The sequence below is a fragment of the Benincasa hispida genome, chromosome 5, assembly GCF_027475165.1.
Source record: "Benincasa hispida cultivar pf3 chromosome 5, pf3_genome.v1.1, whole genome shotgun sequence".
Lineage (NCBI taxonomy): Eukaryota > Viridiplantae > Streptophyta > Magnoliopsida > Cucurbitales > Cucurbitaceae > Benincasa > Benincasa hispida.
This window is the reverse complement of record NC_143482.1, coordinates 67828717-67842685: the sequence shown is the minus strand read 5'-3', so window position 1 is coordinate 67842685 and position 13969 is coordinate 67828717. Positions and strand designations below refer to the sequence as shown.

General features: G+C 35.6%; 1 protein-coding gene across 1 annotated transcript; it reads right to left on the bottom strand.

Moving 5' to 3' along the window:
- Positions 1–268: 268 nt before the first annotated feature.
- LOC120077153 (actin-related protein 2/3 complex subunit 1A-like) lies at positions 269–7347 on the bottom strand. Its single transcript, XM_039031056.2, has 15 exons — positions 7013–7347; positions 6286–6371; positions 6024–6100; positions 5728–5822; positions 4750–4819; positions 4269–4338; positions 4021–4094; positions 3888–3930; positions 3491–3572; positions 3047–3135; positions 2843–2928; positions 2678–2738; positions 1499–1605; positions 1178–1236; positions 269–572 (listed from the first exon to the last, which is right to left on the bottom strand). The coding sequence occupies exons 1-15, from the start codon at positions 7080–7082 to the stop codon at positions 508–510; spliced, it is 1134 nt and encodes a 377-aa protein (XP_038886984.1). The 5' UTR covers positions 7083–7347; the 3' UTR covers positions 269–507.
- Positions 7348–13969: the final 6622 nt, after the last annotated feature.

Here is a 13969-nt window from a genome sequence, read left to right as displayed (position 1 = left end):
CAATATCAATAATGCTAAGGTCTATTTTTTCAATTTAATCCTCTACAAACTTCTTCAATTTAGTCTACCACTACCTGTGAATATTGAAATTGGTTGATAACCTTCACAATACTTTGCAGTTGATAAACATATTGAGAAAAAAAAAAGTCATTTTTGAGAAAAGAAAATTTAAAAAATCTTACCAATTAGAAATTGTTGGAAGAGAAAATTAGGAAGAACGTTATACAAGACAGTAAACTAATAGTCTGAACATAAATTGAGACCTAAATTTGCTGCAATAAGACCTGGGAGAGATTGATTTTCAATCATGTGTATGAAATCTGTAAGAGCAAAAAGTTGGCTGAAAATACATACATACACAAAATCAAACTCGCTTGTGTGCTACAAGTAGAAATGCAATCAATTCCTCACAGCTGCTAATATACAAGGCATGTGACTGTCCCAAGTGCCAAGTTCAAAGAGCAAGATTCTTTACATGGTATTGTGAGAAAGTTAATGAATCAAGGTTCACAAGTATTGAGATAGATCAGCCTGGCCCTCCAAGTCCCAAATAACCACTTTTCCATCCAAACCTGTAAGGTCAGGGCAGACAGCTTTGGTTAAAAATAGCCTTCTCATAAGTTGCAATCATTTTCCAGACATAAACATGAAGATTTATGAACAAGAAGCATTGTTTTAGGCTTACGCCTTGAGGCAAGGCTCTAAGTTTTAACCTCAAGGCTGACGCCTTTTTGAAAATGCATTTAAGTTTATAATCTCTATGCCTCGTCTAATGATTAGAAAAATAATAGTGATTTGCTTAGTTCTTCAAAAATATTAAGGTTTGAGTTGTTTGTGCTAATTTGAACTAGGATTACTTTACTGCTGTGACTTTAAATATATTGAAGGCAAAAGTTTTTAGTATAAATCAATTTTATTAATGGTAATAGCAGTAGTAGTGATGATAAAGATGTCCTTTGATGTGGGGTTGAATTTTCTTTTTATACTTTTATATAACTATCATGTTTAGATTTGTAAAATGTTTTTAATTTGCTATTTCAGGCTTATGTCTCATACCACCTCAAGGCTTACGCCTCGCCTCTTCAAGAGAAAAGACTTAAGGTCGCCTTTAGCCTTTTAAAGGCTAAAACATTGAAAGATTGACAAGAAGTTGAACAATCTCTTCCTTTTAACAAACCTGAAGTGCTGAACCGCTTTATAGTGGAGACCCCTCGCTCTCTAAGCGGCACAATAGAACTACAGTTAAAAAAAAAATCATTATGTCATGTACATCTAAAAGGGTAAAGGCCTTATCAGAAAAAGACTCTGGATAATAGAACTACAGTTCAAAAAAAGAATCATTATGTCATGTACATCTAAAAAGGTAAAGGCCTTCTCAGAAAAAGACTCTGGATAAGCAATTATTAAATGGAAATGAGGCATCCTTCCTGGAAATCAAAATGATTCACAAGAATCAACCAAGTAGAAGCAGTAGAAAAGATGTTTAATAACTACGTACTTTATGCAATTCTCGTGGACACATCCACGCAATCTTGAAGATTCAACTGAATCATTGCCAACACCTTGCCTCGGTTGACCATATAGCTTCCCAAATGCTTCTGAAAACTGACAGAAAAATGGCAGATCACAAAATCAGCATGCTTGTAAAACCAGCTAGTTAAGTCTATTAGGTAGTGAACAAGTGGATAATTGCCATGAAATTTACACCGGAAGCATATCATCGTCCAACTACTTAGCTTTGAACGACACTTGCTTTTCTACTTTAGTCCTTCAACTTTTTCAAAATATATATATATATATTACAAACCAAAAACTTGCATGTTTCTTTTCATAGCTGTACCTGCGTGTGGAAAATTAGTTTCCAGCAGTTGAAATATTATACTGCTATTTAAAATGCTTACTTCTTCTGAGTTAAGAATTTTATCTGTGATCCTCATAACCTAAGGCATGTGCATCTGAGGTTTGATTGAATATAACAGTTCGACCCTATATGAGATATCCTATCCACATAGTGACTCATTCAGGTATGAAAAATTGGCTTTATCCAGTGAGGTAAAATAGTGCATTGATATTTGATTTGATAAATGCAACGGATTGATTTATCATAGGATCGTTAAATTGATGAGATTCAGCCCATCCTAACAAAACCCACTTAAGAGATACATGTACTCGCAAATTTAAAATAGATCCATTCACCAAATAAGCGTTTTCTGAAGTCTAAATCATTGTTAAAACCATTTGATTAAGGCAAGAAAAACTATTTTCAATTAAAAAAATATATATACTATTTTCAATAACGTCTCTATTCTTATCCCCTCTTCTCCAGATTTCAAAATTCATAGTTCTTTAAGTTCTTTGTTGGGTGGTCAGCTCTAAATATTGACTACCTATTGCCTAACCTAATTTCAATACAGTTTAATCCCATTTATAGCATATGAAAAACCAACCCATTTACTTTGAGCCCCCCATGGCCCAGAAGGGGGTACTGGGACCTGAGCATTCAGCCAGGGTGGAACAATTAAACAAGCAATGACAAATTAAATCAGGTCATCGGCTAACCTAACTAAAAGATCCATAATATAAATAAGCATTGAGCAAGTAGATAATGTTTTCTGTTTACAGCTTAAGTCACTAAAATAATTGTTTTAAGGGAAAGAAACTTTAAGCGATACAATACCTGGGATCCATATTTTGAACCTGATGCCGGTTTCCTCTCACCAAGAAATCTGATAAAGCTCCTAGTTGTGGTGGGGTGGAGGGGAAGCAGATAAATCATTGTAAACGTTCCTCAAAATATTACAATATCTTAAAGATAAAACAATTCATCTAAAGCTTAGCTCACCAGATCCCTCTTTCATCGGCAGCAAAGGCCATAGGATTGCAATCAAAGCCTACACCTATAACCATTCTCTCAGAAACAAATAGAATCTGAAAGAGTGTTATATTGATCCAAAAAAAATTCAAGATTAGAAAGGGAAATAGTATATTGCATCTAAATAATGATAAGGAATACTCAAAGAGTAAAGAAAAATGGATGCTGACCCACATCACGAAGAGGCAAATCTCGGAATGCAACATTCTGGGCTAGAGGAGAAGGACCAACTTCATCTACAAAGTAAATCATCGAATTGTGACCTGCGACATTTAAATAAAAAAGCATATCAATAGAAAACGAACAAAATACAATCTAAAATGGATCATAACCAATAAGGCTCTCGTTGAATCCTAAAAAGTGTTTTCAACGCCTAAATCAGAAGGCAAGTAAAACAATGGGTGAAATTCCAGAATTACAATTCTTAACTAACAAGTTATAGCCAATAGGAAGTTCACCAATGAACTTTTTCACAGTTACAACTGGAGGCAGAAAAGATGTACATGAATGAATACTATAAGAGTAAAATTCCAACTTGTTGCTATTTTTCACATGCTGTAGTTATAACTTATAAGGTCGTCTTCTGTAAATAATTTGCAGAAAGGAGGTATTTCTGACCTGCATAAGCTAAGGTATTGCCACTTGGTGACCACTTCACGCCAAATGCCCAAGAGAATGAGAGATCAAGCTGAACAATTAACTAATTCACCAAAAGAAATTACTCATAAATAATTTGTACTACTTTGCTCGTCAAAAGAGAGAGAGGTAGTGAACCATTTCTTTTTCAAGGGGAAATTTCAAAGCATTTAAATTTGAATTAAAAGATGACAATCAGAAAGCACTCCATGTGAAGAAAATAGTTAAATCGGGGTGTGTCATAAGTTAAGTTTTAAGTTTTGTTTAATGCCAACCACGGCTCAGAAAAAAGCAATTGTTATATAAACAATTTGAGCATTCTACTCTTTCAAGCACAAGAAAAATTATTCACAGCCATATAAAAGATTAAATATTAAACCTCTCCAAATTTTGAATCTGAAAATGTGCCTGCTCTTGAATCCCTGTGAAAATTCAATTAAGCATCAGTAACTTCCAAATAAATCCTATAATATTTCATAAGATGACTGCAGTCTAAACTATTCTCTACATACTTTGTGTCAACACCTTTAATGAAGGTGGCAAAGATTCGACATTTTCCATCCGTTGAGGTTGTTGCAAGCAGCAGCTGCGAATAAAATGTAAACAAAAATTCATAGCAAAAAAACGCAACCATAATTTTGCTCAGCAAAACAAATTTACAAGCAAGCACTAGAAATATTTAATTGGAGATCATCTAACAAGCCTAAACATTATATCCATATAAATTCATAATTATGCTGGATTGAAGGATAAAACTAACATTATTGGGATGCCAAGCGACATTTGTCACAGAAGAATCATGTCTTTTCCTGATAAGTTTACTGACCCACCTGTGGAAGGAAACCATGAACACGTCAATTGAAAACTAATGCATAAGCATACTATTAAAAAATATATAGATTTTTCATTTTTAATCATAAGCAGCAGCTCAATTTTATAAAGATAAAAATAGATATATAGACATAAATGAATAAAATCAACAGAAAGAGCAGTTCACCAAATAGGCACCCCCACCTGCCTAGGTCAAAGGGAAAAAAAATGATACAGTAAAAATAGGACTCGTGAATGGAATGACACTTCTAGTTCAACTTATGCAGGTCAAAGCTCTTAAACTACAATTTTTTCTTGATAATATAAGAACTAATAGCAAAAACTTCATCATATAGCAGAGTCGCCATCTTCATGCAAAATAAAAAGCAATAGGCACAATGGCTTGATCAAAGAGAGAGAAACAGCCATACCAATTGTTCTCTTGTTCATAGTAGCATATGCAAACAGTTTTTGCCCCACTCCCAACAGCAAACTTGTTTTCTAGGGATAAAGAACACATCAAGCATTTGAGTGTGAAAAAAGTAAAACTCAAATTTGATTAAAATAGTATTTTCTTTAGGATATTATGATTTATGAATGACAATAAATTATGTTAGAGCTTAACAATAAATTATGCAGGAGCTTAAATGGTGTTCACAAATCCTTAATTCAGGAAAAGAAGTGATAGACAAATCTAATGGGAATTCACAAAGGGTCCAAAACCAGATGTGAAATAATTTCAACATTTTGTCTTAATGTCTCATGATACAGCATATTTCACAAGAAATGGGCAAACTTTGAGCATCAGTTCACATTCATCAGTGCCAGGTCTACCTGATATCACATTCATAATTAAAACAAATCATTAAAATTGGTAAATGTTAAATCACCGAATGAACCAAAAGTTTAAGTTGATGGGGTGAAGGTAGATTTAATATTATATCTCTTCTAACAGGCCCTCTCACTTGTGGGCTTGAAATATGTAGAAAACCCAACAAGTGGAAATCATTATTAATTGAGGAGGAAATAAAATTTCATGGGTTTGAACACGGGACCTGCTGTCCTAATACAATGTTAAATCACCAATTGACCCAAAAGCTTAAGCTGATGGGTGAAGGTAAATTTTATATTATATCCACTCTAACAGTAAATTTTGATGACTGAATTCAAATATTCCCAAATTCTGTGAGAAAAAGATTTACTGGGGCATTGACCAAAAATTAGAATTGACAGTACAAATAACTAAGCTGATCAAAAAATTTAAGGATGATCCCTTCTTTCTTTTTTGATGGGAAATAGTGTTCATAGATATGTAACTGTTAAAATGAATCATACAAACTGTGAAAATTAGAGGATAATATGAACAACATAGGTGATGAGCAAGAGCAGGGCAGAAAATCTTGCACTACCTTTTGGACTCCACTGAACACAGAGTGCAGCACGGTTTAGTCTAAGAATGACAAGGGTTGGTACCCATTCTGATCCTTCAAGGTTCCAAACATATCTAGAAAGAAAAAAGATTAGTAGGCCAATATGGTACATTTAAACAAGTCAAAGTCCCAAAATATTATGTAAGAGAGACCTAATGGGGATGGGGGAAGGAAGGGGGTGGAGATAACTAGAGGGGAGAAAAGCAAAAAGAAAATAAAACTGGAGAATGGACAAAAAACTGGACCAAACAACAAAACTATGAGATAACACTTACGAATTTCGATCATGAGATGCAGTCACAATTCTGTTTGACCTAACACTCCAGTCTATCCCAGAGATAAGCTGATCATGCTGACACAGAAAAGGTGGACAAATTGCTAGACATTAATAACATGTCTTCATTAGAAAGCTTTCACTACAAACGACTGAAATTAAAACAGAAAGCATCACCCGTGAACAGATAAATGCAGTGACCATAGGTTTTATGTTTTAGTTTTCTCATAAACTAAAAACAAAACAGTAAATTTAAATGGTACCTTTTGAAGAACATGTACTCTCTCCCAGTTGTCTTGTAATGATTTATAAATGTGAACTTCATTATTGTTTGGACAAAATGCGACCACTACAGAGCAGATAAAAAACATTAGCACAAGCGGCGTAAGATGGAGAACCTAAACACAGATTGGATATCATCATCTTTTTGCATTATTAGACAATTAGACAATGCAGAGTATCGTTTAATTGTAGGTACAGCGTTATCTTGAAGCAAGTTACCTTCTCCTTTTTGTAATTACAGCTTAACTATCCTCATGTCACATTAGAGAAATCTATTTCATTAATCAATGAAATGATTTTTTCTGTTTCCTATTAAAGAAAATGCAGACTATTGGCCAAACTTAGCAGCCGATCTGATAATAACCAGATCTCGTGGAGGAAATCAACAGCATAATCTACCCCATAAGACATAATGGTTATTGTATTTTAACCTGGGTGGAGGTTGAGCCCAAGTATCCTATCCTACTGTTCATCCCGGTATTGCTCAATAAAGCAAGCTAAATCTAGATCGCTGAAGCTGGATTGGTATCATTACCCTCTCTCTGATTGCTCAGAAAACAAAGATAAGCGATCTCAAGATATAAAATCCAGGCAAAGTATTTGTTGGACAGACGAAATACAGAAAAGTCGACATTTCTATTCCTTCTTGCTTGTACAAGACAGAATGAAGAAATTAGAGAAGCAAAGAAAAGGAGAAGGGTTCATTACTGGAGTGGTCAGGGCTCCAAGCATGGCAAGTGATGCACTCAGCGAACTGGTGAACTGCAATGGCTGTCATTATTTCCCTGCTCCAGTAGAGTATTGGAAATTCTCAGGAATCAACGACGGCTCGAAATTCAAGCTTCTAGGTGATTATCAATTGAAAATGCTACGGATTTTGAAGGTGAAAGTCGAAAAAGTGATTGAGAATTACGGCCGAGACGGAGATCTCAGAAACACGAATGCGATCCAAATGGGAAAGCGACCATGGCGAAAACCAGCAGGCGTGTGTATTAAGAAATATTCTCTCAGCACCCACGTAAATTTGTGAAATTAAACTTTTCTTTTTATTGTTAATCTATCTATTATAAATATCACAAATTATGTATAAAATAGATACTTATTCTTGGTGTCAAAAGTCAAATGTCAATCTCTCTATACCTGATTTATGTTGCTTTGTAAATACTCACTCTTAGAGACGGTTTATGCGCTAGGTTAAAGATATGATGTCTGGAGTTCACATGTTTGTAAAATTCATATATCTGTGAGTCTATATGTCTATATTTGAGGTGTAGAGTTATTTGATTTTGAGTTCATACGTCTGTATTTGGAGTACAAAGTTGAGTTCGTATATCTTGGTATCTAATGCAGTTTTTTGAACTCTAAATAATATATTTTTATGATTACTATTTTTGTTTTGAAACTTTTTTATTCAATAATTCTATACATCTTCATTTAAATAAAATATGGTTTGCAATTTTTTTCTTTTAATTTTCAAAATTTGTCTTTCTTTATTTATTTCTTTCTTTTTTGGACAATGAACAATAATTTACCCATTACATTTATTATAAAAATATGTTAAATAAAATGAGAAACTAAAGCGAAATCAAAACTTTTGATTCTAACTAATTTTTCTCCATGAATTTCTTAATCATCTTCTTCTTTTTTTTCTTCTTTCTATTGTTGCTGTATATTTTTACTATGTCATGATTTTTTAATTAAGTTTTCCCCATCATCGTAATAGCCAATGAAATGTCACCACATTTGTTCAACAGTTTCACTTTTATTTCCTCTAAATTTGGTGGATCATCAGAGAACAAATCTCTATTTTTCACTAATTCTTGTTGGAAAGTGTTCCAAGAATTTTTTTTTTCATTTTATGGTTTTTTGTCATATGTTACATATTTTTCAACTACATACATACTTTTCATCTAAATATTCTTAACACTCATTTGATATGTAAATTCATTACGTATAAACATTGCACTTAATGTAGACAAAATAATTTGTTTTATATAATCAACAACCCTACAACTTTAACAATCATTAGACTTATAATAGTCGAAAGTGGTTGTCAAAGTTGATTATTGAAGATGACTTTTACTGGAGTTTGTAGTCGGAGGTGGTTTTCGGAGCCTGAAGTTGGTCACATGAAGGTGTATTGGAGTTGGTTATCGAAGTTTATCATTAGAGGTGGTTTTCAAATCCGGGAGTTGGTCAAGTGAAAGTGATCGTCAAAGTTGATCATCAAAGATGATTTTCGCTAGAGATTGTAGTCGAGGGTAACTATCGAAGCCCAAAATTAGTCGCATGAAGATGGTATTAGAGTTGATTGTCAAAGTTTGTCGTCAAAAGTGATTGTCAAAGGCTCAAGTTGGTCGTTGGAGTTGCTCGCTCAAAGGTGATCATCAAAATTTGTAGTCAGATGTGGTTGTCGGAGCCTACGAAGGTGGTCGTCGAAGTTGGTCATCAAAGTTTGTTGTCGAAGCCAATTGATCGTCGGAGTTGGTAGCACGAAGGTGGTCGTCAGAGTTGGGTCATCGGAAGTGGTTGTCGGAGGCCAAATTTGGTTTTCGGAGTTGGTCGTGTGAAGGTTGTCGGAGCTCGGAGTTGATCGTCGGAGTTGTAATCAAAGGTGGTTGTCAGAGTCCAGATTTCATCACCGAATTTTTCATCGGAGGTGGTTGTTGGAGCCCGAAATTGATCACCAGAGTTGTCATCAGAGGTGGTTGTCAGAGCTCAGAGTTTTCATCAGAGGTGGTTGTCGGAGCTCGGAGTTAGTTCTTAGAGTGTGATAATGGCCGATGGGTAGAGCCATCAAAAACATCGAAAACATGGGAAGAAGGGAGAATTGGAGTGAGTTGGTAAAATATACCAACTCAACTCCACCAACATTTAAAGTTAGTGAGCCAAATAATGAGTTGGTGTATTATACCAACTCAACTCAACTCAGCTCATATTGGTGAGCCAAACGCCCTCTTATTGTCCAAATAAACCACCTCCTACTTGTCATTTTGTCTATAAATAAAGGCATTTGGTGGAGCTTGAAACACACACATACATTGGTGAAATCTAAAAAAAAAATTTGGAGAAAGTGGAAGATTTTGGAGACTTTTTTAATTTCTTATTTTTCTTGTATTTTCTTGTATTTTATATCTTATATTATATTTATTTTAATATTAAATTAGTATTAGGGGTGTTCAAAAAACCTGATAACCCGATCAACCCGGACTATCCAACCCAAACTGCAAGGGTTGGGTTGGGTTAGATTTTATTTTAGGTTGGGTTGAGTTAAAAATGTTAAAAAATATTAAATTCAGGTTGGGTCTGGGGTTACCCCATTTCAGGGTTGGGTTAACCCGACCTGCATATATATATATATATATATATATATATATATATATATATATATATATATATAGTTAAAAAATAGTCCAATTAAAAAAAAAAAAAAACCGGTGACCCAACCCAACCCAACCCGGAAATTTTGGATTGGGTTAGGTTGGGTTGACCTTCCAAAAAAGAACTAATATGGTTCATTATTAGTCAATCCGAATTTTTGGGTTGGTCCACAAAAATCTTCTAACCCGGCCCAACCTGGACTATGTACACCCCTAATTAGTATCCATGTTCCCGTTGTGCTCCTCAAGTTCACAATATGTTATTAGCACGAGCTTCTTTCATTTCCCCCACTAAAAGTAGGTCTTAAAGTGTTGCCATGACAAACCTTATGAAATTAGAATTTGTAGCCATAATCCACCTGGATGCTATGAACATTGGGAAAAAAATTAAAGAAGGAAATACGACATCTAGTCAGGACAAAGTAAAAGCTATGATTTTCTTTCACAATCATCTCCACGAGGGATTGAAAATGGAATATCTTACAATAAAAGATCCCCGTATCTTGTGAAAAAAATTTAAAAAAGAGATATGATCATAAGAAAGTACTTATTCTTCCAAAAGCTCATTATGAATGGATGCATTTGAGGCTCCAAGATTTTAAATCAAGTGATTACAATTCCGCATTTTCTAAAATCAATTCGAAATTGTTGTTATGCAAATAGAAAATTACTTATGCTGATATGTTAGATAAGACATTTTCTATATTTCATGTCTCGAATATGATCCCGCAGCAGCAATATTGAGAGAAAGTTTTAAACAATATTATGAACTAATTTCATGTCTTCTCTTGGCCGAACAAAATAATGAGTTATTGATGAAGAACCACGAATCTTGACCAATTGGAACAACACCATTCCTTGAAAGTGAATATTGTGAATGTTAATAAATGTGGTCGAGGTCATGGTTATGGTCAAGGTTGTTGAAGGAACTTTTAAACAAGAACATCCATGAGCGGCAACGGATCTTTCCGATTTCATTGTGACAGAATTGCCACACATACATTCTAACAAACAGATATGCATCGTAACACTAATTACTAGCATGCTTTAACAAATAAAATACAAAAGACTGAGTGAACGTACCAGTTGAAGACAATCTTCACTCAAATCAATCCAGCAGAAGCGAACTTTTCTACGTTCCTTATCGCCTAATAACACCACAGTCGTCTACATGATCGGCAGTGCATGAACCAACAGCAACCGGGGACGACACCACCACTTAAGGCCCTCGGTATTCTTGGAGTGAAGATCCAAAGGGGTGGACTTTGATGGAATTGGTAGAGGGAGGAGGAAAAGACGATCGTGCAGTACGAACAAGCAAGTGGGAGATAATAGATTACGAACAAACAATTGGAAGATAGTAGATGATTATTGTATAGTCGGGTGCTTGTCGTTTAGAAAAAGGTACATGATCGTACAGGTTTTGCTAAGCAATCATCTAGCAAATGGTAGGCGATCATTTAGGTCTACTTGGCATGCTAAACGATCTTTTAGTCATCGCAGGCAATCGTTTAGTGCGTGGGTGTGCGATCGTTTAGGATGATGGGTGCTATTGCATAGGCTCTCAATGCTAAGCGATCGTATGGATTCACACTGTGAGTGGTTTTTTTTGCCTATCTTACAAAAATGAAAACAATTTTCATTTTATTCTTCAGTTACAAGAATTGAATTTGAACTTCCCACTTTCGCATAATTTTAGAGAATTACTCGGCCAATTATCTCATAACCGCCTAATTAATTAAACAATGAATATAATCATATTATATTCTTAACCTATAGTTTGATATCATATATCTACTATAGTATTTTCTTCCCTACTTGATATAAATCATATTTATATCTAACTTCCTCCAAAATAATGTATCTCATACATTTAGTCAATTATATTATATATAATTAACCAGTTCAATTATATCATATATAATCAAACTCCCTCTTGTCAATTTGAAAATTTCAAACTGGCCCAAAAACTGATTCTTAACTTTATCCAAGCTACCAAGGGGACCTTATAGACCTATGGTTCGAAGCTCCAAAGGTACGTGAATAGCTGACTAAACTTTTTAGCCACGAGATCCATCATCTGTTAACTGCCAGACATTCCACTAAAGACCAATAGTTGAACTCTTCTTACCACAAATATATTTCTGTGTCTATCGGATATAACCAATCATGAGTACGATGACCCTTCACAGATGCTCGTAAGTACAGCTGGGCCAATTTACCATTTTACCCCTATAGTTACATCTCACTCCTTAAGTACCACTGATCCCTCTAATGAACAATACAATATAGTCCAACTATGTGTGAACAACTCCTGCCCCAAGAGAAGATGTGTGGTGCCACATCGTTCAAGCCCTGGAATTAGCTCTTAAGGGAGCTATCTATTTACTTATCTCTGCTTTGGGAAAGGTGTGAATTCCATCTTGTGTAGCTGAGTTCTCAGCTCCCAAATTAGACGAATCCCTAAAGTGGTAGGTTTGAGTCGGCAACCTGGCCACTCGTACCCATTTAAATCAAAGGACTGCCCTCAATAGCAGAAGTTCCCAACTCACTCAGGATTGAGGTCCTCATTCTAGTGAAGTGAAGTCTCTATCATGAACGGTGTTATATAATGAGATGTTAACATTTCGTGGTTAGGTCTTATACAAACTCTTTGTATAGGACGCCTCTACTCACATGTCCTCTACACGAATGATCAGGATCAGACCATCTGTGATAAGTCACAACACTTGTGGCCATTCCACAAAGCGGGCCGCATCCGTAGCATTACCAGGATAAGGTTTCTCTCTTATATTCATATACTACAGACCATTTTGATTATCACTTAAGACATGATTCACTTGTATGTCACCACATACATGCTTAAGTTACATACAGATAACCAGGGATTTTAGGTTTATTGATTTGTGGTAAAGCAAATAAAACATTCAATTAAGCAAAAAAAGAAGTGAAGTAAAATATCATATATTATACATCACAAATGTTCGTACAAATTGTTTACAAACTACAGGACACGAGACTTTAGGGCATCAACCCCAACAATCTCCCACTTGTCCTAAAACGAAGGTGGTATATAAAAACTAGTACAAAACAATAAACTAAAAGCTCAGTACAAGAAAATCTCCCATTTACCCTAGTCCAGCTGTGAGTGATCCTGTAGACCCATGCTCTGAAGGTAACCCTCAAACACTATAGCCATGAGAGCCTCCATAAACGGGTCAGCAACATTGTGCTCCGAAGAAATCTTTGTGATGATCATGTCCCCTCGATGCATTATCTCGCGAATTAGGTAATACTTCCGCTCTATATGTTTGTCGTGCCTGTGACTCCTAGGCTCCTTGGAGTTCGCCACTGTGCCATTATTATCACAATAGAGGGTAATGGGCTTAGACATATCTGGAAGAACTTCCAGTTCTGTCAAGAACTTTCGGAGCCAGACGACCTCTTTAGCAGCATCACAAGCCGCTACGTACTCCGCCTCTATAGTGGAGTCGACGATGCACTCCTACTTAATGCTTTGCCACACTACAGCTCATCCGTTAAGAGTAAAGACTGACCCTGAAGTGGACTTACGAGAGTCCCTATCAGTCTGAAAGTAAAAATCTGTGTATCCAATAAGGATCAAATCCCTAGATCCATACACGAGCATGTAGTCTCTCATTCTTTGAAGATACTTGAGGATGTTCTTCACTACTGTCTAGTGACCTTGGCCTGGATTAGACTGATACCTACTGACTATGCCCATAGCGTAGTAGATGTCTGGTTGAGTATAGAGCATCACGTATATTAAACTGCCAACGGCAGACGCATATGGGACCGTCTCATTTCCTCAACCTCTTGAGGTGTCTTAGGATACATGTCCTTAGACAAAGTAACTCCATGCCTAAATGGCATTAGGCCCCTCTTGGAGTTCTGCATCGAGTACTTGAGCAACATTTTGTCAATGTACGATGCTTAAGACAATGCTAGGAATTTGTTCTTACGATCCCAAAAGATCTATATATCCAGAACAAACTGAGCCTCTCCCAAATCTTTCATTTGGAATTGGGTCGCTAGCCAGTTCTTAACTATAGTTAGTAGACCTACATCATTCCCAATGAGTAGTATACCATCTACATACAACACTAAGAATACTATTGAAGTGTTGACGATCTTCTTGTAGACACAAGGTTCATCAACGTTCTGGTCAAAGCCATCTGATTTGATCGCAATATCAAACTGTATATTCCAAGATTTAGATGCCTGTTTCAGCTCATAAATGGACCGATTCAGCTTGCAAACCTTT